The 27,029-nt window shown below is 39.4% G+C and overlaps 3 protein-coding genes across 3 annotated transcripts in view; 2 read left to right on the top strand and 1 right to left on the bottom strand.

The window, feature by feature from the left end:
* Positions 1 to 2,138, top strand: part of LOC120426227 (alpha-2-macroglobulin receptor-associated protein) — a 12,325-nt gene extending 10,187 nt beyond the window's left edge. The window contains exon 2 of the mRNA XM_052706759.1: positions 972 to 2,138. Coding sequence (XP_052562719.1) covers positions 972 to 1,904 — 933 coding nt within the window. The 3' untranslated portion in view covers positions 1,905 to 2,138. The remainder of the gene's footprint in view (positions 1 to 971) is intronic.
* A 2,389-nt stretch (positions 2,139 to 4,527) lies between these two features.
* LOC120426234 (uncharacterized) lies at positions 4,528 to 17,680 on the bottom strand. The gene is made up of 4 exons (XM_039590970.2): positions 17,188 to 17,680; positions 5,691 to 5,850; positions 5,518 to 5,625; positions 4,528 to 5,378 (listed from the first exon to the last, which is right to left on the bottom strand). The coding sequence occupies exons 1-4, from the start codon at positions 17,267 to 17,269 to the stop codon at positions 5,069 to 5,071; spliced, it is 660 nt and encodes a 219-aa protein (XP_039446904.1). The 5' UTR covers positions 17,270 to 17,680; the 3' UTR covers positions 4,528 to 5,068.
* LOC128092579 (uncharacterized) lies at positions 9,128 to 10,613 on the top strand. The gene is made up of 2 exons (XM_052706739.1): positions 9,128 to 9,546; positions 9,577 to 10,613. The coding sequence occupies exons 1-2, from the start codon at positions 9,166 to 9,168 to the stop codon at positions 10,525 to 10,527; spliced, it is 1,332 nt and encodes a 443-aa protein (XP_052562699.1). The 5' UTR covers positions 9,128 to 9,165; the 3' UTR covers positions 10,528 to 10,613.
* Positions 17,681 to 27,029: the final 9,349 nt, after the last annotated feature.

Genomic DNA, 27,029 nt, shown 5'->3' with positions numbered 1-27,029 from the left:
TTTGTCATACTGGTCATGTGTAACATAACCACCTGCACCTTTTTTTTTGTCCTGGTTTTCAATGTTTTCCACAAACAAGATTTTTCGAGGAAATCATATCTCCTAAACCAGATTTTGCACCATCACTCACTATGTATGGCTCAGAAGGTGTCTTTCTTAATTCCCTAAAACATATACACTCAAACCCCGATGGTTTGACACCAACTGTTGTCAAACGTACGGGGTCACGTTTTAGTTTGACACCCCTTTTACACGGAGTTCACAAACACTACCAAACGTTTGTTTTGATAGTGTGCGTGAGCGCCGTGTAAAAAGTGACAGTTCGTCACTTTTTAGTTTGACTTTGACCAACCAACGGGGTACAAACTAAAAAAGCGTCAAACGAAAAAGTGACCAACCACCGGGGGTTGAGTGTATATGAAACTTGGAAATTAATAAATACGCATCTTGGGAATTTAACTTGATAAAAAGTTAAATTTCAAAATCGGATTTTTTCCCGTGTACCTACCTGTTTTTCCGAAAAGTCATAATCAAAACCAACAACTTAGCCACGGGTATGAATCTTCAAGCAATTTCAATATGGCGACTTGTATCAGAAGAAAGTGAGGCATTTTCGCTAGTTCTCACTGTTCTGTGTTCTGCGTGCACGTCCGCAAACATCGACCATGTTAAAAATAATAAGTTTTTTTGCAGCACCCCTTTTGGACGGACATTTTTGTTATCACCTTCTGGTTCCTTGGATTGACCATGGATAATTTCACAGTGTAATAAACAGGGCAGCTACCACCACGTGGCGCCACTGTTTGGAATGAGAAAATGATACAGGTTTTTCAGACGAGTTTCAATCCCGTGACTTAGCCGAAGACACCAAATCGATCAGAAAATCCCTTGTCCAGATGATTTTTAAATATAGTATTTTTTCATTATTGAAATATATGTAATGATTTAACGTTCACTTATTTTTTTTACAGCGCCTCACCGAACCGAAGCTCAAATCGCTGTACACCGAGCTAAAAATTCACGACAAGGAGGAACTGGCCTGGAAGCAGCTCAACTCGCAGCACAAGGACAAGGAGGGCCTGAAGGAGGCCGAACTGCGCAAGAAGCTGATCGGAATCATGAGCACGTACGGACTGCTGGAGCACTTTGACGACACGCAGGATCCGGAAAAGTACAAACACTACAAGGCGTACTCGGGCAAGGTCGACAGCTACAAGAACAAAAGTCTATTCAAGGACAAAAAGCTGAACAAGCTGTGGGAGAAGGCGGAAACTTCGGGTTTTACTAAGGAAGAGCTTGAGGCTCTGAAAGAGGAGTTTGAGCACCATCAGGAGAAGATTGACGTGTACTACAATCTGTTGGAGCAGCTGGGTGACAACGACGGAAAGGCTACCGGAGTGCACGAGAATGCGGTCAACGAAGATGAGCACGATCGGTTCAACGAAATTGGTGGCGCCGACGAGGAGGACGGTACGGACATCATGGCTCAGCAGCGCAAACAGGACTCGTTCCAGCATCAGTCGAACCAACTAAGGGAAAAACATCGTAACATTCGGGACAACTTTGACCGGTTGGAGCGAATCGCGGCAAAGGGACCGGACAGCCAGGACTTTGTCGAGCCGAAGGTGCAAGGACTGTGGCGGGTGGCATTGGCGTCGAACTTCACGGCCGACGAGTTGGCATCGCTGAAGGTTGAGCTGCTGCACTACGAGAGTCGGTTGCTGAAGCTGAGGCACATGCACGCGGAGCACGCGTTGAGCATGGAAAAGTACAAAGGTGCCAAGCATGGGGACAAGGCCGATACGCACCGGATGATGGAGGAGAACATCAAGAAGCAGACGCGAAAGGTGGAGAAGATTCAGGAGAACGTGGAAAAGCGCATCTTTCAGCATTCTGAGCTGTAAGATTGGTTGATGATCTCTGGTGAAGAATTTGGAGTGCCAAAATAAGGTTGCAATTAACAATTCGTCCCGAACGCAAATTATTCTCGAATAAGTGTAGGGCAGCTAGCCTATTTTCTACTGTGTATTGTATGAGTGTAGTTTGATGGTTAAATGTGTAGTTTACTTTCCTCGTCGTTTAAAAGTGAACAAATTTATGTGTATGATAAAAAAATAAACAATATCTTTTCTAATCAATTGTTGCTTCATTTATTAAGATGTTGTTTGTGCAGGTAACACAATTATTTTCCTATAAAAAGAAGCCTGAGCAAATAATTTATAAAATCCTTAATCTGTATCTCGTCAGCGTGTGGGTAAAAAAATATACTTCTAAAAAGTTTTGGAATTTGACTCAAACTCATCGTAGAATACAAGGAAAAATTTGAAAGTTTGGAACTCGTATGAGGATTTACAGCATTTGTGAATGACCTGAGGACAAATCTAGAACCATCCTTGTTGGTCGAAAAGGAGTGAAGTACATTTTGCCTGCACTTGTATCGAAAAGTAAAATTTGTTTTTGAGTTGACCAAACACACTGATGCCAAGCTAAATCGGGGAACCAAAAAAATCAAGAAAAATCCTATTCGGAAGTGTTGTTTGTTACTAGTGGCAAAACTCGATTTTTTCAGCACTCGTCGTATTCTATACGACGGTCTAGGTCTAGTGTTGAAAAATCGTCATTTTGCAACTATAGTCGATATTCTGGCTGTCGATCTTCTCGATATCAATATTGCTCCAGCTGTCAATAAATGTGTTAGTTCCTTCAAGAAGCATGCTTTGATTTTTCGTTCTATAATTTTATACCTCCCGCTCTCGACGGTCCTTTCAATATCGACAACGAGAGAGTCCTCTATAATTGCATAGACTAAACTTAATGAACCTTAATTAAATTTGTATTAACGAACTCTTCGCTTCGCTTCGCTTAGCTAGGAGACGGTGATTTTAGCGGATTGCAGACTGGATTTTCGCCATGTGATGTGATGATTGTCTAAGCCCAAGTTGCCTAGGAATCGATAATTGGGAATAGAACCAATTCCACCTGAACCAGATTCTCACCACCATGGCAGCCGTCCATTGCCGGCCGCTCCCATCTCCACCGCGCACCAGAGACAAGGAAAGGGAATTGGAAGACGGGAAGTGTTGATGCTCCACTTTTTTAAGAGTATTAAGGGAAAATCTCCACGGTACCCTCAAGTAAGTTTCGCTTGGAGTTGGACGGTTTTTGGGAAGGTGAATGGTCTGAGGAGCCACCCTAGGCGAGTGGTAACGACCGTTGGCATTGTTGTTCGAATTCTTCGTGTGTTCTCATTTCTAATGGGAATGCTTTCAATTCTTCTCATCTCTTATTGGATGAATTCTATCAGTCGCCCAAGCTATTTATAGCGAGGTAATGTAGGTTCATTTCAAATGCGCCTGCATGCATGCAATGCAATGCATTCTTGTATGTTCTGATATTCAACTTGCATTCAACTTTATTCTCGTCCGTTTCTTGGATTCAACTATATCAGTCTAAGTCCTACTAAAGCTACTAATGCTCCACGGTAAAGTGGAAAGCATTTTGCTTGCCAATCCTAAGAACAGGGGATCATCGAACCCCGCCGTGATCTGAAGTTTTTTCATTTATTCCAAATTCAATGAGTCCAGAACTTTCTCGTTGGGAGCAGATGGGTATCGAACCCAGAACCATTCGCTTATAAAGCGAACATCGTAACCATTCAGCCACGACCGCTCCTTTTAAATTTGTATTAACGAACTCTTGGTAAAAAACGTTACTTAATCCACCCTTAGGTGGTTGGTGCCTTCCTCACATTTAAAAGGAGGACCTTTAATGTTTGGAACGCGTTGGAACGATCCGGATCTATCCAACGACAGATCGCATGATAGATCCGGACATCGTTTTCATCAAAATATCTGAGTTCCGGCCTCCAAAAAGTGCATAAATAACACTTAAGTGCTAATAACTTTTGATAGGGTTGTCTTCTTCAATGTCTTGGACGCGTTGGAAAGGTCTTTTAAATACCTTTCTAAGAATGTATAACATGCCGGGTTTTCTTACAAAAACCACCCTTTTTACAAACTTCCGGACTTTTGTTGAAATCGTTTTTAGCATAACTTTTGAAGTACTTAACTAAACTGCATAATTTTTAATAGCGACTTATGGAACCCCAAGACGGATCGAATGACGCCAAAACGGACAAATTCGGTTAAGCCAATGTTGAGATAATCGAGTGACATTTTTTTGATCAACATCCCACCACACACACAGACATTTGCTCAGAATTTGATTCTGAGTCGATAGGTATACATGAAGGTGGGTCTAGGAGGTCTAATTGAGAAGTTCAGTTTTCGAGTGATTTTATAGCTTTTCCTCAGTAAGGTGAGGAAGGCAAAAATCCGTCTAATTTGGATGCACTTTCGGACTTTTGGAAAGTTTCAGCAAATAAAGAACTCAACGATTCCTTAACAACTAGCTTGATTTATTTACAAACATGCATGATGCCTTCGATTGACTGTTTATTTTTAAATTTTCATGATTCTTCACGTGGTGATTATGGCCACTAATAATAATATACACTGTAGAAATAACTTATCGATATAGTAACTAGCCCCCAAAGTGTTATTTTTTTTTGTGGTAAATCGATTATGTCTCCAACAAATTTCAGCTTTTAATACTGCTTAAGAATTTGAACATTTTGAAGAGAGAGTCATTTCGATCCTGAGTCGTCCTCGTGTCATCACGCGATTTGTGCGAATTCTGCCCAACTCCCAGCCAAGCAGACGGGCAGAGTTCGCGCTGCTGTGGTAATCCAAATTGCCCATTAAATAGTTTGCAATGCGTTATGTCGGGCACGTGTGATTCTAACCGCGACTCGAGAGTTTATCTTTCTTAGCATAATGTACGAGACGTAACAAAAAAAATCTTCAAACTTGTTCCAATTTAATCCCAATGATGCATTTTAACCGTTGCAGTTGGTAGGGTAAGTGATCACATTTTGGACTAAAGTAAGGTAGCTTCCACGATTCAAAACCAAACTTGTTGAAAGTTTAGTTTCAAGTCAGCTCTTCAATCAGTCCAGGATATGACCAACTGCTCCAACCTTTCTAGAGTTTGCCGAGAATTGTCCAGTTTACGCCCGGTCGTACTTCCGGTGGCGGTGGTTGCCGTTCAAAAGTCGTCCAAAGTTTACGTCCTTTTCCGTCATATCTTCGGAGTTTTTGGCCTCATCCACCAGAGCCTGGCCAATGTCGTTGGCATCGTCCGCGTTGCCGCTGCTGCTGTTGCCACTGCTGCTGGTGTCTGTTCCGGAGCTTGCGGTTTCGTAAAGGGCCGCCTTGCGACGCTGTTCCCGCTGGAGCCGCTGGAAACGGTCTCCGAGGGACATCACGTTGCGGTTTGGCTGCGGTCCACCATAGTCGGTGTCCTCGGGCTCGGTGGAGCTGGTTGAGATGGGAAAAGAAATAAAAATAGTGTTGATTGTTTAAAGGACTGCTGTTAAAAAAAGTCAAAGCAGTCGAAATGACGCAGCCGAATCCAGCGATCGACCTTGAAGGCACGCAGCCACTTAACGAAACTCACTCAATATCATTTTCGCTGGATCCCAGCAAGTCTAGCACAGCTGCCGGTGGGAACTGGAATAACCGTCCCAACGGTGGGTAGTAGGCCTTGCTTCCGGCAACGAAAGACCTATCGAAATACCAAATAAAGCAGGTCACTAGGATGATTCAATCATAACATTGGCAAAGACTAACCCAGCTTCCGGTGGCTTCATCCGTTCGAGCGCACTCCAACCGTCCGGAGGTCCGATCGGACCGGCCGGAATGGTTCTCGGAAGGGGTCGTCTCGCTAGCGGCGGACCGGACCGTTTGCCGTGGGCTCCCCAGCAGGAGTGGCCGTAGCTGAGGCAGCCTCCTGGAATTGGAAATTGAGAAAGTGAAACGGTGGAAAGCAATAAATTGAAAAAGCCTGCGGCCAAGGAGCGGTTGCAATTCCCAAATTAAGTTCTGTTTGATATCGGTTTACTTGTGGGAATTTATGAGGGGAGAAATACAGTTGCTCAATTGAAATCAGCTTGTTCGTGTACTGCCAGCAGAAAGCATAACCTTTTTAAAACAAACATTAATGAAAAATGACTTGCTATGCGCCGTTACCACAAGCAAAAAACGGATATCAACAATTTAACGATAAATTTGAACCATCGAAAGTTCACCACGGCAATTTTGAATTCACCACAGCTCGTTTTCTTTCGTACCTTTTGTAAGAAGTTTATAAAATAAATGTGATTTACAAAAATTCCCATAAAACACTCAATATAATTTGCACGAGTGTCTCACAGTGCTTTTATGAAGCTACTTAGCGGAATTTGTCTGAACTATGTTGCACTTGCATTTTCATCAGCGTATTCGAGTATATGTTGGTGAGTGTGGCAAGTGCAATAGCATGGTGCTGAAAAGCCACAGACACCCACCCACTCTTAGCATCTTGCCCAATTCAAAGGAAGAATGACTGTTTTGTTTTGGGAGTGCAAATGGTTTGGATGGAAATGGGTGAATCGGTAGGTTTGATATGACTTTGGGAGTAGCAACAATTATTTTTTTGTGTTTTTTTTTTAAATAAATAGTTATTGTCTTAAATATTTGAAACAAAATGCAAAATAATAGGATTTTTCTTCAAAAACCACATAATTTGAAATTGAGATGTCAATCAAATAAATGTGTATTAGAGGTTAACCCTCTACTGCCCAAGTTTTTTTTTCGTTAATTTTTATTTTTCCCGTGTTTAGGAGGTCATTTTGAGCAACTTTTGTTCTACGAAAAACTTTACTTCTCTTGTTTTATGTTTTTCTTGTTTCATTTTTAGTATTTTAATTTGCATTTATCTTGTTTAGTTAATGTTTGTTTTTGGTAGTATTTGGTCTACTCTACCACCCCCTATCATTACATTTTGCCTATCTAATTTTTTCATGCTTTTACAGTAACTTTTTCATTTTTTTGCATGTTTTTCACATTTTCTGCTATAAAATGGAACCATTATCATTTAAATTGTAAATAAATGCGTAGAGGCATAGTCTGGGGCACTAGAAAAATTACTGCATACTTCTTTTTACTTAAAATATAGGAAATGTTAGTAAAAAACACAGCCAAAGTTGACCCCTAAAAAAATGACATTTTTAAAAACATTGACAAAGTCACATAAAACAAGTCAAACTTCCAACCCTGATTTTTTCCAAAATTTTAAAAGTTCTTCTTTCCAATGCTTTTTGAAGATCAAAAATTGGTTGAAAAATGGATTTTTGGCGATTTTTTAAATCGAAGCCCGTCTAGAGGCGGGGTTGGGTTGTAGAGGGTTAAACCATGCTGTTTTTTGCATATTTTTCCTATTTTTTTTTAAATTAATTTACATGAATAAATAATTCATGATTGGTTGGTTGATTGCTTGTTTCATTTTGGCCGCCATCTTTGAAAAACATGACCAAATTTCTTTAGAGTAATTTTGGGGTTTTATTTGAGCTCAAAGTCCAAAAAACGGCAAAAGGATTTGATTATCCGAAGATTATCAAAAGTGAAATTTTTTAATGGGACTTTGAATAATCTAAACTGAACTGCAGTTGTAATTTTATTGACTACTTTATAATTTCTTGATTCATTGTCTTGATTCAAAATGAAATTGTTCGAAATTTTTCTTCAAAAAATAAATAAATTGCAATCGAAAATTGAGGTTATTTTTAATTTACCGTAATCTGGGGTGAATTAGGAAATATGTTTTAGACATATTATTGTATTTTAGATTTCTTTCGGTTGAAACAGGTATAAATCAACAAAGTTATTGCAAAGATTTCCTCATGTCAAGCTTTACACTGCCCATGTTCGTATAAATGCCCCATATGCAGAAACAGCAAACTGAGAAAAAACGCAAGGCAAGTTTGTGAAAGAGCACACGAATTTCAACCAAACTGCATCAATAACTCAAAATTCATGAAAATGCATTAAGGGACATTTATGCGAACAATGTAAAGTGCTCTAAAAATTGCTATGCCTATGCAGCACTCTCACTGTCACAAACAAGGAAACACTGCAAGTACTCATGAGTACGCACTTTCCAGAATCAACTGAAAGAGAGGAGGATGCAGCTAGTACCCGGACTGCAGATGGCGTATGGTGTCGACCATCAAGAGAGTCAGTCCACCTAGCCCGTCGAATGTTCAACCAGTCTTCAATCAGATGGGCCCTCGGCACATTTGAACCACTGAAGGCTGCAGGACCCGATGGCATCCTTCCAATCTTTCTCCAAAAAGCAGCCGACACCATAATGGCTGAGTTGATCAACTTACTTCGAGCCAGCTTCACCCTGGGCTACATCCCTCGAAGCTGGCGCAAAGTTAAGGTGATCTTCATACCTAAGGCCGGCAGAAGTGACCCCACGATGCCAAAAGCCTTCAGACCCATAAGTCTGACAGTGACGCTGCTCAAGCTTATGGAGCTCACGGATAACCACATCCGGGCGGAGTTCTTGAAGGACTTCCCTTTGCATAAACACCAATATGCATACCAAGCGGGCAAATCGACCGAAACTGCCCTACACGCGTTAGTGTCACGTATCGAGAACGCACTGAAATATAAAGAATCTGCACTTTGTGCTTTTCTTGATATTCAGGGCGCTTTCGATAACACTTCGTACACAGCCATCAATGAAGCGCTCCGGTCGAGGAACGTCGATGGAACAACTGCGAGCTGGATTCATGCTATGCTTACGAGCAGAGAGATTTCAGCATCGCTAGGAGACACATCTATCACAATAACAGCAGCCAAAGGCTGTCCGCAAGGGGGAGTACTCTCTCCTTTGCTTTGGCTGCTGGTGGTAGATAGTCTTCTAAGAAAACTTACACTACTCGGCTACGAAGTCATTGGATATGCTGACGACGTAGTCTTAATCATCCGGGGGAAGTACGACGGAACGTTATCGGACCGTCTACAGTCAGCTCTAAACTGCACCATGTCGTGGTGTGAGCAGGAAGGGCTGACAATAAACCCCAACAAAACCGTGATAATCCCGTTTACTAACAGGAGGAAACACGACCTTAGGCCGCCTACCTTGAAAGGAACCCAACTGACCTTCAGTTCTGAGGTCAAATATTTAGGAGTAATCCTTGACAAAAAACTGAACTGGAATGCACATCTGGACTATGCGGTAAAGAAGGCAACTGCTGCTATCTGGGCGTGCAACAAAATGCTCGGCAAAACCTGGGGACTTAAACCGAAACTTGCATTCTGGTCTTACACCACCATCGCTCGACCTAGGGTAACCTATGCGTCGACCGTTTGGTGGCCGAAGACTGAACAGAAGACATGTCAGTCGAAGCTGACCAAGCTCCAACGACTGGCATGTCTCTCTGTAACGAGTGCAATGAAAACAACCCCCACCGCGGCCATGGAAGCCATGCTATGCATTCTGCCTTTACATTTACATGTGAAGCAGGAGGCAGCGCTTGGCGCTCTACGACTACAACGGTGTAACAACTGGGTGGAAGGAGATGGAACGGGTCACTCGCGGATCGTGAAGGCTTTTGACATTTCCCCCCTTGCAACTTCAGTCTCGGACTGCATGGAGGTGAGGCCCAACATGGACATTCCATATGAGGTGATTGAAACAAATCGCCAAATGTGGAGTAATGGAGGACCTACACTTCCAGAAGGAACTATTCGTTTCTTTACGGATGGTTCAAAAATGGGCACTTCTACTGGAGCTGGAGTCTTCGGTCCTCGAACCAGGGAAACCATATCTATGGGAAAGTGGCCTACCGTTTTTCAAGCAGAAGTGTATGCCATACACATCTGTGCGAGGACGTGTATTATGAGAAATTATAGACACGCAAAAATCGGTATTTTCTCGGATAGCCAAGCTGCACTATTGGCATTAAAATCCTCTAAATGCGAATCCAAACTTGTTTGGGAGTGCGTCGCTTCCCTCAGGGAACTTGCTTCTCGGCATAACAGAGTCATGTTGTTTTGGGTCCCAGGGCACTGCGGCATTGAAGGCAACGAAATGGCTGATGAACTTGCCAGACAAGGCTCATCAAACATCTTCGTGGGTCCCGAGCCGTTCCTTGGAATCTCAAAAAGTGCCGTGAAGCAAGAAATAACTAATTGGGGACAATCGCAAATCGCTTCAATCTGGGGCGAGATGCGAGGATTGAGACAAGCTAAAACTTTTATCACTCCAAGTCCTTCAATTGCCAGGAAACTTCTTGGCTTAAACCGTAGGGAACTACGAATACTCGCAGGGCTTCTAACAGGACATTGTCCTGCCAGATATTACCTGCACAAAATCGGCAGGTGGCCTAACAACCTCTGTCGTTTTTGTTTAACTGAGCTGGAAAGCTCGGCACATTTACTCTGCTTCTGCGGAGCACTTGTGTCTCGAAGGCTGCGGTTCTTTGGATCGCACCTTCTTACGCCGTACGATGTATGGCACCACACCCATCCCAAGAAGGTCATACAGTTCATCGACTGTATTGCGCCGAATTGGGATAAACCATGTCTGCAAAATAACCCCTCGTCTTCCGATCCAATGGATACGAGTAATTTGTAGTATGGACAGTAACCAGGGTACATCACAAAAGATAGCCTTCTCAGGTGGTCGCAGTGAACTTAACCCAATGCCCATTGGGCAACAAAAAAAAAAAATGCAGACTGTAGTCCCAGTTTGCCCCAGTAGACAGTACTATTTTTATTAAACATACATTTACAACATTTTTATATTGATGATAATGGTAAACTTTACCGATCTTTCCGTTTTATCTAAAAAAGTGGAAAAATATATAATTAACGGTACACATCAACCAGAACTTTTGCACCCAGATTTTTGTAACAGACATTTTAGTATCTTCAAAATTACGGGTACAATCGAAATATTTTTTTATTCATCCCCTAAAGTACTGTCCACAAAGTAATTTACAACAAAGTTTGACTAATTTTACAATCCCGTTGTTGCAGGATTGGGTCCGTAAGTTTGACAATTTTGGAATAAGAAGAAAACAACTTCCTTCGTTGCTGTGCACCCTTAAGGGTTTCCAAATCTATTTAATTAATTTTTTTATTGATATTTAAAATATAAATGTTCAATCATTGATTAAAATTTGTGTGAGTGAATATTTATTAAAGCCATAAATAACCATAATTCTATCATGTTGTTCCTGATCATACGTGCAAAGGTTGAACCACCAAAGGACAACAGTGGTTTAACAAAAGTGGCTTTTAGACTTATGAAGAATCGTAGCCTGCAGACACTTCTTCCCACCACCATCCCTTTTCCCCATTTTGTTTGTTTCTGTTTTGTATCTTGTCGTTGCTTTTCCTAGGCTTTTTATTCCTTTTTTTTCATTCCGACGAAATGCTTTCAATCCCAAAGTCGGAAAAAAACCGCGTGGATGCGATGGCCCGGGAGAGAACCAAAACATTTGCAGAGTGCGTTTGTCGCAAAATGCAAACTTCTTTTTGGTCGAGCTTTTTTGACACGCGGCTGACGTCACCTTCCCCTAAGGGTAAGACAGGTTACCCGATACACCCGTACCATTTCTGTCGGTGGCCAACGGAAGTTTGCACAGGTCTCTTCGGCGTGGTTCCTGAGAAACGCCACGCTGGGAGAAAGTAGAATTTTACATTCTTTGATTGGAGTAATCTAATCAATTTGAAAAACGATGACATCAGAATGCTCAAAGTGGGGCGGTTTATTTTTGGACGGAGAAGGGGTGAGCTTTTGTGAATGAAAAATCACCGTGCGGAGGTTTTTCTGCGAATGGAGTACAACTCTTTCTATTTTTGGGGGAGTAAATCTCTACTTATTGTCAGCAACACATTCAATTAGCATTCATTCATAAATGTTATGTATTTTAGAATGTTAGAATGAAATAAAAGAGTCTTGAGGAAGATGTCATAACAGTTATATACTGTATTTTAAAATATTGTTGACACATTATCAAAAAAAAAAATCAAATTATTCGCTCTACAGCAATGCCTTGGCGTTCTCGATTGCTGGATTCCTACTCGAAACTAGGTGTCCGAAGGCTTGATTGTTGAGGCAATTGCAAACCTCTTTTTACACCTTAGCTTCCATCCACCCTGGGATTTGAACTGACGACCTTTGGATTGTGGGTCCAACTGCCTAACAGCGACTCCACCGAGATAGGACCCAGAGAGACGACTCCTACACCTGGACTGAGCTAACGACCTAAACTCTAGGTTAGACCGGGGCCAAGATTTACTTCCCCGTCCGACGGAAGGCGTGATCAGACAAATCTCGTCTCGAAAAATGCCACCGGGACCTTCTGGGATCGAACCCAGGCCGACTGGGTGAGAGGCATTCACGCTTACCCCTATACCACGGGTTCCGACACATTAACAAACCATAACTCAAACTATCGCTAACAAACACCCACAGGTGATTGAACCAGCAGAGACTCTTAACTTATCAGTTCATCAAAAGAATTAACTCATTTGCCACCAGTCAACGTGGATGATCTGTTTGCACTGCCAGTCGGTGATTAGAGTACACAAACTATAGATAACAACAGGTCAAAGAAGCACACCGCAGCCCCCGCGATATTTACATACGTAGCGGGGTACATTATTTTCCCATTTGTTCCACTTACAATTTTAGTCCCCTTTACACACAGAAACAAGGAAAGGGCTTTTCCAGCGAGGCGCCATGTTTGGAAATAACCGCAGCCCGGTGTTGTGCAACATGCAACAGATGATAGTTTCCCGAGCACTCTTATCAACTAGCTTTTCGTTTTTTCAAAAAGCTGAAGACTTTAAAATTAGCATGTGAATGCTTGAACTTGCTAATGATAAATTTCTCAATGCGAAAGGTCCTGTCATAAAATGTGTATAAACAATATCAAAATCGTTATCGACTCATCAGCACTTTGCCGTTCAATTAAACTTCTAGCAATCGTTTCAACTGAATTAAGGGGTTACATACATGTAGAAAATCACAAAATATTACAGAAAATTTGTTAAATCCACTCATAAGATGATTATGTATCACTCCTGAAAGTTTCATGAAGATATTTCATGATTAAACTGAGTAAGAGACGATTTTTAACTCGTCAAAATTTTGCCATGCACAAAGCGGGCTGTCAAACTTTGTTGGCGTTTTTTTCTCTAAACCCCGAGTTGATTTACGGGTGCTACGATATCTCTAGATGGAATGGACCAAATTGGCTGAAATTTGAGGTGAAGACTTTAAAGATGTATCCAGTGTGCATGACGAAGTCCAATTTTTAAAATCTGCTGTTTTAAAAAATACAAAAATCAAAAACTAACGGTTTTTTATATGACAAACACAAAAATATTTTTATCTTTTTTTAAAATAAACTTTTTGAAAATCGGGCTTCGTCATGCACACGGAATCGGTTTAACGAGTCTTCACTAGAATTTTGAGCCGATTTGGTCAAGACAGTGCTGAGATATCGTGGCACCCGTTTTTGAAACTAAGTAAAGTAAAAAGTAAATCTTTCCCAGTTCCTGAGGGGAACACCCTTGAAGAGTATCGGGGCCGGCATTTACAAAGCGGATTCAGTGGCAGTTTCATTCTCAACTTAATGTTAACATGTTAAGGTTAATGTTAACATTCCATAGGTCGCCTCCCTAAGGTGTCGTGATAAGGTCCAGTTTGTGACGATACACTACCTTCCCTTTACTAAGCAATCGATTCCAGAAGGGAAAAGATCACCAGTTGTGTTGGTCCGAGCCGGGATTTGAACTCCGATCTACCGCTTACGAGGCGGAAGCGCTACCACTGGGCTACGTGGCTCGGAAACTGCCAACTTGAAATTGCTGTATCTCGGCAATAATGCAACTAAATATCTTCAAATTTGTTTTGTTAGTAGGTGAAAATTTATATTTTAATGCCCTGAAAAAAGAATTTTTAAAAAAGTTCATGTGTGTGCTCATACTAACCTCTGACTTTTTTGCCGATATACATGTATGTAACCCCTTAAAAAAACAACTGGACGATAAACCAAATCCTTAACCAACCAAATTGAGATTTTCCATCACTCTATCATGTAATTTTCATCAGTTTAGGGGTTTGCTGACACAAAAAAAAATAGAAAGCCGACTTTACCTATTTCATGAACTGAATCTATCTTGTTAAATATTTGCCCAGAATCGAACACAAGCTTAACCGAGTTTTCTCAAAAGAACTGAAGATAAAAATATAAACTAAATCACACGAGATGCCATTACTCAACATTGATCCTGCTATTCTGAGAAGCTTTCAACCTTGCATTTTTTCATATTGTACAATTTGATTAGCTACCGTATGCACGAATCGACCACGGCGAGTTCGAAAGTGAACTGTTCCATGCTAAAACTTCTATAAATGATCAAATTAAAAAATAACCCGATGCACCTAGTGATTCAGAATGTGTTTCACGACTTTTTCACTCTTTACCAACAATGATTTACCCAAAAGATTCGGACACAATTGAAAACTTGTTGCCGTCGTGCTAACTTGTCGCCCGTGCATTTTGGGCCAATTTGAGTTGAGAACGCCATTTTGTGCAGCTAATAATGCCTCACCTTCACAGATCCCCAAATTTCGTTTTCAATCCTGAGATATTCAATAGAAACCGAAAAAACTCCGTGCATTGTTGTCACTCTAGATATAAAAGTGGTTTCAATCTTGTCGTGCTATCTTGTCACTCCCTGAAAATTGATGTAAGTGCGACAACTGGCCGGGAACCGTGGTGTAGGGGTGAGCGTGATTGCCTCTCACCCAGTCGGCCTGGGTTCGATCCAAGACGGACCCGGTGGCATTTTTCGAGACGAGATTTGTCTGATCACGCCTTCAGTCGGACGGGAAGTAAATGTTGGCTCCGGACTAACCTAAAGGTTAGGTCGTTAGCTCAGTCCAGGTGTAGGAGTCGTCTCCCTGGGTCCTGTCTCGGTGGAGTCACTGGTAGGCAGTTGGACTAACAATCTAAAGGTCGGCAGTTCGAATCCCGAGGTGGATGGATGCTAAGGTGTAAAAAGAGGTTTGCAATTGCCTCAACAATCAAGCCTTCGAACACCTAGTATCGAGTAGGAATCTTGCAATCGAGAACGCCAAGGCGAATAATTTGATTATTTTTTTGCGACAACTAGCCAAACGGGTTTTCAGGTCAGAACCCGTTTGACGCATGTACAAGTTAGACTAGCGCAAACATTTGTAATTATAACTCGGGACTCCAGCAACCAACTGCAACCAAACTTCGGAACAATGCACAGAATGGTCAGCCAAACAAAACGTGTTTGTTATTGTTTACATTGCGTGCTTTCGTTTTTGTTTATTCAAGGTCAAACATTAACACGCGTTTTTCTCGGAACATCGAAATGGCGGGTGCGACAAGATAGCACGACAGCGTCTATCTGACAAACAAACAAGGATTCTGGTTCGAAACTTACTAAAACCCAAAGATCCGGCTTTACAAAAGTACTAAATTATCACTTAAGTGGTCATAACTTTAGACAGTGTTTCCAGATTTTAAAACTTTTTGACTCGTTGGAAAAGTATTTTAATAACCTTTTCAATGATAGGTGGGATGATTGAACCAGATATAGTTTCATTTATATCATTGAGAACTAGTTCCAAAAAATACTTGAATATCTCTTGAAACAGTGTTGCAACAAGACGTTAAAAAAATGGTAAATTTTCTTAAATATTGATTGAAGCCTTTTTTAATCAAATAATCCGCTGCATCCAAACTTTCCCTTTACTTCGAGAAATCATTTTGAAGCATACTACAAATTTTATTTGGATCATTATCTGCCAACTAACACAAAATCGAGAAAAGTTGTACTGACCCCCCTTCGATTTCCATGAAACTTTGGTCTAAGGGGTAATATTGGTCCCTGATTACGAATCCGATGTCCATTTTCCATTACGACCTCTTTTCTTATTCTGATTTTTTATAAAGTTAAATTTTTCGGTTATTTTTAGCTTGAAATCGTGTGGTCGTGTGAAATCGTGATGGTTAGCTAAAAATTACATTAAAAGTGCTACCTGTGTTGTCCTGTCTCACAATTTTTGACAGATGATTATCGGGAAATGGAAGTGATTTCAAAACTATTTTTTTTTATTTTTTTTTGTTTTATAGAAATTTGGAGTATGCCATTGGGCGTCCAATTCTACACAAAAGTCCCTTTGAGATAAAATTTCTATCTCTTCACTGTTTCGAGCTACAAATCGCTAAAAAAAAACCAAGCAAACGAAAGGGGTCGTAGGGCCCCTCCGTCACGAGAAATCGAAAAAAGGACCTTCGATTCGTGATCAGGAACCAAAATCACTCCTTAGTTTTACGGAAATCGAAGAAGGTTGAGGCAACTTTTTCTGATTCCGTGTGAGTTGGCAGAGAATGGCTCAATTCCGTTGTAAAACTATTTACTTTTTCTTTCATTCTCCAATTTGCGTGCCTAAAATTTAAAGTTTTCACTTTTCAATAGCCTTAACATATTAACGCTAAAAAGCATACAAACTGGAAAAAACGTTTAATTGAAAAAAAATGAAGGGGTGTCCGGAATTGCTAGAAAAAATATTGTTATTTTAATTGTTAGAAAAAGAAGATGCTATAATAAACTGCTGAATTTTGTTTATATCATTTCACTACGAACATTTTGGCAATAATTATATAAATAGCACCAACAAATAATAAATAAAATATAAATTTCAAGTAATGAGCAATTAGGGTGATCTTTTTTGAAAAGGTTCAGCAAACCATTTTATTTTATTTTTTGGATATTTTTGAATACTTCTTACTTTTATTTTGTTGTGTTTTTTTTTTAAGAAAAAAAAAATACCTGAACTGTATGCAACGGTGGATATAAGGAAATTTGATTTATTATATTTTTTTTAATTGATCAAAAAATCCCTTCTCCTACAGATTTTTTGTTATTTACATACCGTCATCAGGGGTGACATTGGGTCTGGGGGGTGAGATTGGGTCATACAAAAATGCAGAAATTTGTATGACCCAATCTCACCCCCCAGACCCAATGTCACCCCTGATGACGGTACCATGTTTATATTTTTAATGGTATGGAGACTTGTAAAGACAAACCAATAAGAATTGCTCTCTTTGGCAATAGGAAAATCCCCAACTTAGTTTCAGCCTAATAAAAAATAATGATTGCAATAATGCCATTTTTTAGAGTCAGTTGATTTATTCAGTGATTCAATGGGAACTTTAACATCATTTTTATTGATTACCTTTAACAAAATCAAAACAGCACAGTACCATCGCGATCACGAGGATAGTTTTCACTCTGACAGTCATCCCATCACTAGTCATTTTTATTCTTTTTTTCACTTCCTGAATCCTTAACTCGGCCAAAAATTCCAATTTGATTTAATTTGGCTTTGTTTACTTTCTGGATTTTCTCACTGGTTTTCACTATGTGTCTGGGGTAGGCTGCGTTTAATCAACTCGCGATATCGTAATCCAGTTACAGGGGAACAAAAACTAAAAGCTTTCGTTCCTGTTTCCTCGCCAAATGAAGTTAAAACCACACAAATAAATATCTGCTGTTTGTCCACTGTCACTGCCGGACCACCAAAAACAGAACAAACTTAATCAAGTTAGAACTGCACTTTTACTTAAACAGCACACTATCTCTAGTTTGAATCTAGCCAGAGAGCCGCTTGCTTGGTGCCTGGTGTTGGTTCGACGCGCCAACCGTTACTGGCCAACTGGCGAATCCGGGCAAGGCTTTTTATAAGAGCAGCATGGCAGGAACCAAGAAGCATGGTAAGCGCGCGCAATTTTGTCACCAACCAACTGGCAGGGTTGGGGCAGAATTTTCTCCGGCAGCAACGACGACCGGTGGCAACGGTGACGAACGTACTCGGCTGTGCCGGGGAAAAACAGCCGCTCCTGGGACAGCGCACGGAACAGGAAGACTTGTGGCGATTTTGTGGTGACGACATGGCTGCTGTTGAACCGGAGAAGTTTTCGGGTGGATCTGCTACTCTGCGTGGGTGGCCGTTCAAAGAAACAATAATTGTTTTTTGATGCGAATTTAAACTTGAATACAATTCAGAATAATCTCACAACCTTTGTATTTTTTTTTTTCAAAATATAATTTCAACCGAATATGACTTTGTGATGTAGTCTTCCCTTCCCTCTTTTTAAAAGTAATACAATTGTATCATATTTAATTGTGTTTCATAGCCATAAGATTGTGTCGAGATACTGGAAATTTTCAAATACAATTGTTTCTTCTCTTAAAATTTTATTAATTCGTATAAATGGGTAATTCTCTACCAACTCACACGAAATCGGGAAAAGTTGCCCCGACCCCTCTTCGATTTGCGTGAAACTTTGTCCTAAGGGGTAACTTTTGTCCCTGATCATAAATCCGAGGTCCCTTTTTTGATATCTCGTGACGGAGGGGCGGTACGACCCCTTTCATTTTTGAACATGCGGAAAAAGAGGTGTTTTTCAATAATTTGCTATCTGGAACGGTGATGAGATAGAAATTTGGTGTCAAAGGGACTTTTATGTAAAATTAGACGCCCGATTTGATGGCGTACTAAGAATTCCGAAAACACGTATTTTTCATCGAAAAAAAAAACTTTTAAAAAGTTTAAAAAACTCTCCCATTTTTCGTTACTCGACAGTAAAATTTTTTGGAACATGTCATTTTATTGGAAATTTAATGTTCTTTTGAATCAACATTGGCCCAGAAGGGTCATTTTTTTCATTAAGAACAAAATTTTTAATTTAAATTTCATGTTTTTTATAACTATAACTTTAAAGGGATATTTTTTAGAGTGTAACAATGATCTACAAAGTTGTAGAGCAGACAATTACAAAAAAAAGGATATATGAACATAAGGGGTTTGCTCACAAACATCACGAGTTATCGCGATTTAACGAAAAAAAGTTTTTAAAAAGTTACTTTTTGCGTTTCTCTTTGTTTCCAACTTTTTCAAAACTTTTTTCCGTAAAATCGCGATAACTCGTGATGTTTATAAGCAAACTCCTTATTTTTATAAATCACAATTTTTGTAATTGTCTGCTCTCGATGAAAAATACTTTTTTTTCGGAATTCTTAGTACGCCATCAAATCAGGCGTCAAATTTTACAAGAATGTCCCTTTGACACCAAATTTCTATCTCATTACCATTTCAGACTGCAAATTATTGAAAAACACCTCTTTTTCCGGATGTTCAAAAATGAAAGGAGTCGTACCGTCCTTCCGTCACGAGATATCAAAAAACGGACCTCGGATTCGTGATCAGGGACAAAAGTTACCCCTTAGGACAAAGTTTCACGCAAATCGAAGAGGGGTCGGGGCAACTGCTGTGTGAGTTGGCGGAGAATTACCCAAATAAGAATGCCAGATTAAAATGATGCCGTCAATTTCAAGACAACTTAATTATAATGTTGTAATGCCCATTTTTAGAGTTTTTTTTTGAAAAGGTCCTGTTGTCTTTCATATGTTTATGAACCTATTTAAAAAAAAGTTGTTAGTTGTTGATTTGTTTCTCAAGACCTTGCAGAGATTGATAGAAGGGACTTTTGTGTTACCTTAATTAAACCTGTATCGTGTGATTTAGAAAGTATTTGTATTTTGAAGTTTTAGCAGTTTAATGTTTTTTAATAAAACGGTATTTTGTTTTAAAAGCTTATATCACTTTTGAACGTTTAACTATACAACTACCCCGAAAACATGCTAAGAAAAAATCAAAATTTGTTGTAACCGAAGCTTTTCTGTTCTCTGCCATTTTTCGCTGGAAACATTTCCCTCTAAATTATGAAACATTTCAGCAACCTTGTGGTTTAAAAAAAACGCGACCGTTTATATTTACACCCATCTCCGTAGAACAACATTTCTGAGCATGACCTGGCTCCAAAAGGCGATTACGGCAGCAACAGCGGTAAGGATTTAGATATCGGAGACTACCGTGATTTCCCAGCAGGGTTAAGCCAGCGTCCTTCTACCACCTTCCTTCCCAGACGAAAACGTAAAGTAAACACTGTGAAACGTAAACGCATCGGAAAACACTTAGCCAGAAATACTCACTTACACGAGCGTTTGTGTGGAGTTTTCTTATCATGTGGGGTGGTTGATGCCGCCGTGTTACGGTTACGGTTCATGTTTTGTTAGATAAAAAGGGTTTTCACGTCAAACCGCCAACGGGTGAGCAGGTTCTCGGTGACGTGTTGTCGCGATTATGATACGTCATCTTTTCTATCTATATCTACAGACCGTGGATTTACAAGCATGTCTGAAAAGTTTTGCCTGATAGTAAAACTGGACTTTGTAAAGGCTGTATTGAATTTTAGGCTTCCATTACAGGGGGAATTGTTTGGGAATATGTAGCTTAATTCACGAATATGAACCCGATTTTACGAAAACACGAACATCTCAAGCTAAGCCAAGTTTGATTTTATATGGGGAAGGCAAGAGTCCTGATTTTCGGTACAAAGATCAGAAATCACTAACCGGGAAATTTGACCATTTCAAAAATTTTAGGTGAAATTCCATCTACATCAGTTTTTATTTTAAATAATTATTAACGATGATTCCAAAAAACTTCATAAATATTCAACTATACAATTTGTTCACCATTATTTTAATGAATTTTACAGAGATTTAAAACTAAAAAAGTCCAAACTGGTTTACGTTTTTTTTTGTTCATGGAATTATTCAATAACGTTCTTCCATATTATTTTTGAACTATTTTACATCAAAGCTATTTTCACTGGAAATATACATTCAATTATCAGCATCTGTAATTAAAAAATATTTCTTAACATACCATTCTATTTATACAACTGCTTCCAAAATGCCAGTTAAAAATCTTGTAGAGTGTTTAAAGAATAAAAAAAGATAAAATACACTGAGGAGCCATTTACTAAAGATTATTTCGAAATTCACGGCATTTACCTAATTTGACGGCCAAGGTCAAAATCACGGATTACGCGGCTTTCTCGAAATCGTGAAAAATCACTAGCCCAAGTTAAAAAAAAAATGTGCGGTGCGATAAGTTTTTCTAATTTGTCGATTTCTCTGGAATGACGCAACATTTATGCAATCTTTTGAAAGCAATTCGTAGGTTTTGTTCAGTTCTACAAAACCCTTTTTGAAGCTTGCAAAAATATTGCATGGTTTAAGAGAAATCTACGAAACAAAAAGCGTAACGCCACTATGTAAAAAGAGGTTTCTCTGTATCTGGAAATTTCATGTTAAAAACTGTGTAATTTTACATCAGAAACTTGTGAAATTTTACATCAGTTTCTGTTGAATTCTACATTTTTACTATTTTTTTTGGTAAAACAGCTTGAAAGAAATAATAATTAATCAATCATATTTTCAACCTTTAAAAATGTTTTTTTTTACTGTGAATTAGCATATTTTTAGTAATTAATAGAAAACATGCTTTTTTTGCATTTTTTTAAAGTTTGCATCAAAATAAATATCCTCAAAAAATATTATAAATATTTACTCAAAAGTCTGGCTTGTAAACTGAATTTTCTTTCAAGTTGAAACAGTGTTTGCCAACTTGAAACACATTACAAAATTAGTAAAGATAGCAAAACAAAAAAAAAAGAGCAGCCAATTTGCCGATTTTGTTATATGCATTTTAGAAATGACCAATTAAGTTTTATCGGTAGAAAAAAAAAAACATTACAATTGGGTCCTAAAATGAATATTATTGTTTACAGCGATAAAGCTTATTTTTCTGAGTACAACGACCCTTTGTACGACCACAAAGAGTTTAAAATTGATTTTTAAATCAATTTTTAAAAATTAACCTCGCGGTCCTTCTTGACAGAAAAGTTCCTACTTGACAGTTCGTTCCAAGGGGACCATTGTCTTGTCAATTATTTTTTTTACATTAAAATGAAAAAAAAAGATCAGAAATGGTTTTAAATCGTGTTTTTTACCGTTGTACATAAAAATTTACATAGGGCTTTAGGACCCAATTTACGAGTTTTTACTAGAAGAGCCAAATTTTGTGAATTTCACTCGAACCGTGAAAAGTAATTTTTAAAAAGTCGCTCTGTTCATAGGATATTCATGGCGCAAAGATAAAACAAAGCGAATGTAAAAAAAATCAGTGTTACTTTTGAAACTAACCCGAGATTTACTGTTTAACCTATTTTAAAAATGAAACTTTAAATGTGCATTTCAATTATAATACAAAAAATCACAACTTCAACAAAGTGTTTGTGGTAGAGCTGGGACTTCGGATATCCGGATAATTTGCAGCATTTAAAATTATATTAGAAAATGAACTAACTTATACAAGCCAGCTTTGTCTCACGACTGTGGGGTAACATAAAGAAAAAAGTGTAAATTATCCGGGTATCCGCAGTCCCAGCTCTAGTTTGTGGCCGAATGATAAAGTCCAAGTCAATCAAACTGTATCAAAAACAACCAAAACCAATGTAATTCGCAAAGTATGCCCACAACATACACTGATTCGTCAGTGAGTACACACGGTACGATGCAAAAACAACTAAACTGTGCCCAGAACGATTAAATCTTTGCTCATCCAGCCACAGCCGTTGGCATCGTCATCGTGCTGCGTGGACACCTCGCCAAAGTATCGGACAAATATTTATCCTTCCCGTGCGTCCCGGTGTGGGTGGGCGAACAGGAACTCAGGACTGGCTTTTAATGGACGGGGTTGCCCATGAGGGCGTTTGATGATCGGGTTCGCAATTTCAATCAAATTGTGCACTCTTAGCTCTGCTATAAAATCAACCATCCGTACGCGATTGATTTGGCACTTAACCATCTACCTATTTGTTGTTTTAATAATTTATTTGAGTATTAGAACTTATTGGTTGTTATCGATAAACTCAGTTGAATACAAGTTTTTATTTTAACTTTTTTTAAAGAAACCAAAAAATTATTCAGCCACTTCTTAAGAGCCATTCTACGACTTGTTTAAGTGATACAAAGCGAAAATCGTTGTCCAGGGGAAATGGCACTTAAATTATCGTTAAATAGTCCCAATTCCAGGCGCGCGTAGTCCGTTCAACTCGTCAGAAAGGCATCAATCGCACGCAAAATACCAATCACGTGTGTGTTTTTTTCGTTGAAAAGGTGTCCATTTCCTCGATGAATTGATGATTGTCGTAAAATGAACGGTGAGGAAAAGGTATATGCAATATATGCCGTGAGTGAGAAGAGCCCGTCAATTAGGAGGGCAATCTCGTGAAGAATGGCACGTGGGTCGCAACTCCTTCTGCACCCTTGCTTTTACAAGATATGAAACTTTTGCTGGATACGATACAGGAAGGATGATGATTTACTTCGCGCTCCTCGTTGATTCATAAGTTTGGCCTCGAGCGTGAGCCACAGGTGGGCCATAGGTTCCGGTCGCGCCAAACGAGACAAACTTGTGAATTATGCGATATATAGGGAGGTAAAGTGTGCTGATAGTGCTCTATGGGTGATCCAGGAATAGTTTGCATATGTTGTAGAGATGTATTAATGGGAAACCTTCTTTAATCCTTTTGATCAATTTTAGATCATCATTTCAAATTCAGGTTCGCCTCCAAGGATACTAGATATCACAAGAAAAAAAAAGTTTCCTAATTATTTATGGCTTTGATGTTTCAAAGGGTTAAAATGAATGAAATTAAACCTTTTTATAATGTTTTTTTTGTAATATTAACTCAGTAACACGAATTTGATAAAAGGGTAATTCTATACCAACTCACACGAAATCGGGAAAAGTTGCCCCGACCCCTCTTCGTGTTGCGTTAAACTTTGTCTTAGAACCCTGCAAAGTTAGAAAAAAACACGAAATGTTTAAATGATTTTTTTTGTAACAAATGAAAAAATGACCCTTCTGGGTTAATGTAGATTCGAAAAGTACATTAAATTTCCCTTAAAATGATATGTTCAAATAAAATTTACTGTTGAATAATGGAAAATGGCAGAGTTTTTGTAATTTTTTTTTTGATGATGTTTTTATTATTTTGAATACACCATTAAATCGGGCGTCAAATTTTACACAAAAGTTCCTTTGACACCAAATTTCTTTACCATCACCGTTTCAGGCTGCAAATTATTGAAAAATACCTCTTTTTTCGCAAGTTCAAGAATGAAAGGTGTCGTACCGCCCCTCCGTCATGATATATATTTAAAACGGACCTCGGATTCGTGATCAAGGACAAAAGTTACCTCTTACAACAAAGTTTCACGCAAATCGAAGAGGGGTCGGGGCAATCGCTGTGTTTATCAAAAATGACATAAAAGTAACGTCATTTGTTTTTTGTTTGCGTTAATGATTTTAATTTTTCATAATACTTTTTAAATTATATCTTGAAGCATAATTGCCCACCCGCAGTTGCTACTCCGTTATTGACCAGGCACTCCAGAAGGTACATCCACGAGTGTTAGTGTTAGTCCACCAAATCAACTGCATCTCCGGCAAAGTATCCAATGAGTTCTGAAGGGGATAGTAGACGGGTATGAGGTCAATGAGTCCCAGGTTTTTTTCAGCATTTTAGCTATAGTGGCAAAATAAAAGAAGAAATCCCTCAAAGTTATTGCATATTTTGAAAGATAATTAATTTTTCTACAAATAAATGTCATGTAGAATGAACCATATTGTACCTGTGATTCCCCTGAAATGAAAATGTAGTGTGACGAGACAACACCGTAAAACTTTTAAAAGGCACACCAAAACAATCGCTACAGTTTTGCCTGTTTGATTGTTTTAAACTTTAGCTCTTCTACACATTATCACAAAATGAAAAAAAAACAAATCTTTTGCTCCTTGAACTGAACGAATTGGTTGAAATTTGAGTTTTTGCCAGCCATTTCTTTCCGTGACGGGACAATGACAGGAACAGATTTATGAAAAAACTCGTCTCCCATTCAATGGCTTGCAGACCTTACTTGGTCAATATTTTTGGCTTTTGAGGTAAGGAAACGCATTTAAAACACATTGCAATTATTAAATCATAATAAAAATGAAATCTTCCATTTGAAAAACCACTTTGAAAATTGAAAAAAGTGACATTTTGGTATAGCTTCGCTAAGAATCGATCATATAATGATTTAAATATATAAATAATATTATCGCGATTCTCCATAAATTCTTCGTTGTCGTGTGTTCCGATCAACAATGATGTAGGAAGGACTTAATTTATTAAAACGATTTGATATTATAAACCATAAAACATCGTCGGCGTGCCTTTCGATCATCGATGATATAGGGAGGACCTAATCAAGCAATTCGACTCGCTTGTTTCAGCAAAATTCGGCCCATTACTATCGAAAACTAAATAAAGAATCCATAACAAAAAAAAAACCTAAAAATCATTACGAAATATGCTCATCAATCGCATGGAAAGCTGCTGGCGACTTTTTAATTTATATCTTGTAAAAAAACTAGAACGACACTCGGCCACTAATTTTGAAGAAAACTAGGCGTTCAATCACATTAGATTTTTGCCGCATTTATTGTGTAAACATACCATAAGGCGTCATCCATAAAGTATGTCACGCTCTAGGGGGGGAGGGGGGGGGGTAAATTTTGACTGATTTTAGCGTAACGTACTTTATGGATGAAGCCTAATGCATACGGGACATTTATGCAAAAATGTGCTTTAAACGCGATTGCAGATGTCTTCTAGTCATCATTTAACTATATTTTTTTTAAATTATTCGTTGATGTAAAACCAACATCGGAAAATGTTTTTAACAGGTTTTTAGCTGATTTATATTTTGCTATGAAATTAAGAATTTTTTATTTAAATTTTGTTTGCCTCCTGATTTTGCAAGGCATTTTTGCGGTCGAGAAAAGGGGGGTATTGTTGTTGCTTCCATAAGTTAATAACCAATGACATCTACCTACATATTTTAAATGTTGTTGATAACTTTTTAGCACTTTTCTGTTTTGATAACAATTAAATTCAATTCAATTCAATTCGGTTTTATTGGTGAATAATCAAGATACAATGAGTTATTTTGAAGTGCATAACAGAGTTTTGGAGTTCCTTACAGCTGTGTGTTGCATCATAATCCATTTAGGAACAATTATTTCTTTAACTAAGGCACTAGCAAGAGTAAGAAAAGAACTATAAAAAAAAAACTTACAGAACTTGCAAAGGAAAGGGGATAGAGGAAGAGAAAGCTTATATCTAGATCACAGGTAATTTATCCTTTGTAGATGTGTTTGATCATCAGCTCCCCAAGGGCCAGGAATTGTTCCGCCTTATTCCGGCAGCTCCGAAACCGCGTCATCATCTCCCCCGCGAGAGCAAAGAACTCCGGCAGGGTGAAGAGATCTTCCCCGGTGACTTCTTGCTGGGCCGTACTGCCGCTACCGGCAGCGACCACGCTGGCGAACGAACGCCCCCAACCAGGAGGGAACGCTGAGTTTTCCGCTGGAACCGTAAGCTGTCCAGCTGCAGGAACGGCTGCGCTCGTACTTCGCTGAGGAGAGAGGGACGCTGCTGCTTTCTTCTTTCTCTTTTCCTGCTCCTCGAGGTAGGCCTTGCGCGCGATGCATCCGCGGTAATTGCCGGTATGGTTGCCGTCACAGTTCGCGCACTTTACGCGCGGCTTGGTTTGTTCTGCCTTGTCCCCCAAGTCCGCCTTTCGTGGCAGTGCGCACGCCTCCAAGAGGTGTGACTCACCGCACTTCACGCAGCGGGGCCGGAGGTTGCAGTTCCGCGAGCCGTGGCCGAATTTCTGGCAACGGTGGCATTGCGCTACGTCCGTCGGGTTCTTGGTGTAAAACCGCCAGTTTACCCAAAAACCGTCCAACGTCTTAGTCCGCCGCAGGTCTTGGATCTTGACGGTGCCGCGGTCGAAGTACAACAGGTACAGTGTGTGTGTACCTGTTACCGTTGTCTTGCGCGAGAGCACTTTAATCTCCCGCGGTTTTATTCCAGCGTCCGAAAGGTGACCCTTCAGGTCGGAGATCGGACGGTCTTGATAACCCTGCAAGACGACCTTAACAGGGGGCTTCTCGGGGTTGAATGTGTAGAAGTTGAAGTTGCTACGCTTCAATTCTTCAAACACCAGGTCGAAGTTCTTTTTATTCAGTGTGATCACTTGCACTGCCGACTT

Source organism: Culex pipiens, chromosome 1, assembly GCF_016801865.2.
Source record: "Culex pipiens pallens isolate TS chromosome 1, TS_CPP_V2, whole genome shotgun sequence".
Classification (NCBI taxonomy): Eukaryota; Metazoa; Arthropoda; class Insecta; order Diptera; family Culicidae; genus Culex; species Culex pipiens.
This window is presented reverse-complemented; position numbering and strand designations above follow the sequence as displayed.

Coding starts and splice junctions, on each gene's coding strand:
- LOC128092579 (XM_052706739.1), top strand. CDS start 9,166: ATGCTCGGCAAAACCTGGGGACTTAAACCGAAACTTGCATTCTGGTCT. Junction 9,547..9,576: donor CAGTCTCGGACTGCATGGAG/GTGAGGCCCAAC, acceptor ATTCCATATGAG/GTGATTGAAACAAATCGCCA.
- LOC120426234 (XM_039590970.2), bottom strand. CDS start 17,269: ATGACTAGTGATGGGATGACTGTCAGAGTGAAAACTATCCTCGTGATC. Junction 5,626..5,690: donor ATGAAGCCACCGGAAGCTGG/GTTAGTCTTTGC, acceptor GTATTTCGATAG/GTCTTTCGTTGCCGGAAGCA. Junction 5,379..5,517: donor TCCAGCGAAAATGATATTGA/GTGAGTTTCGTT, acceptor CATCTCAACCAG/CTCCACCGAGCCCGAGGACA.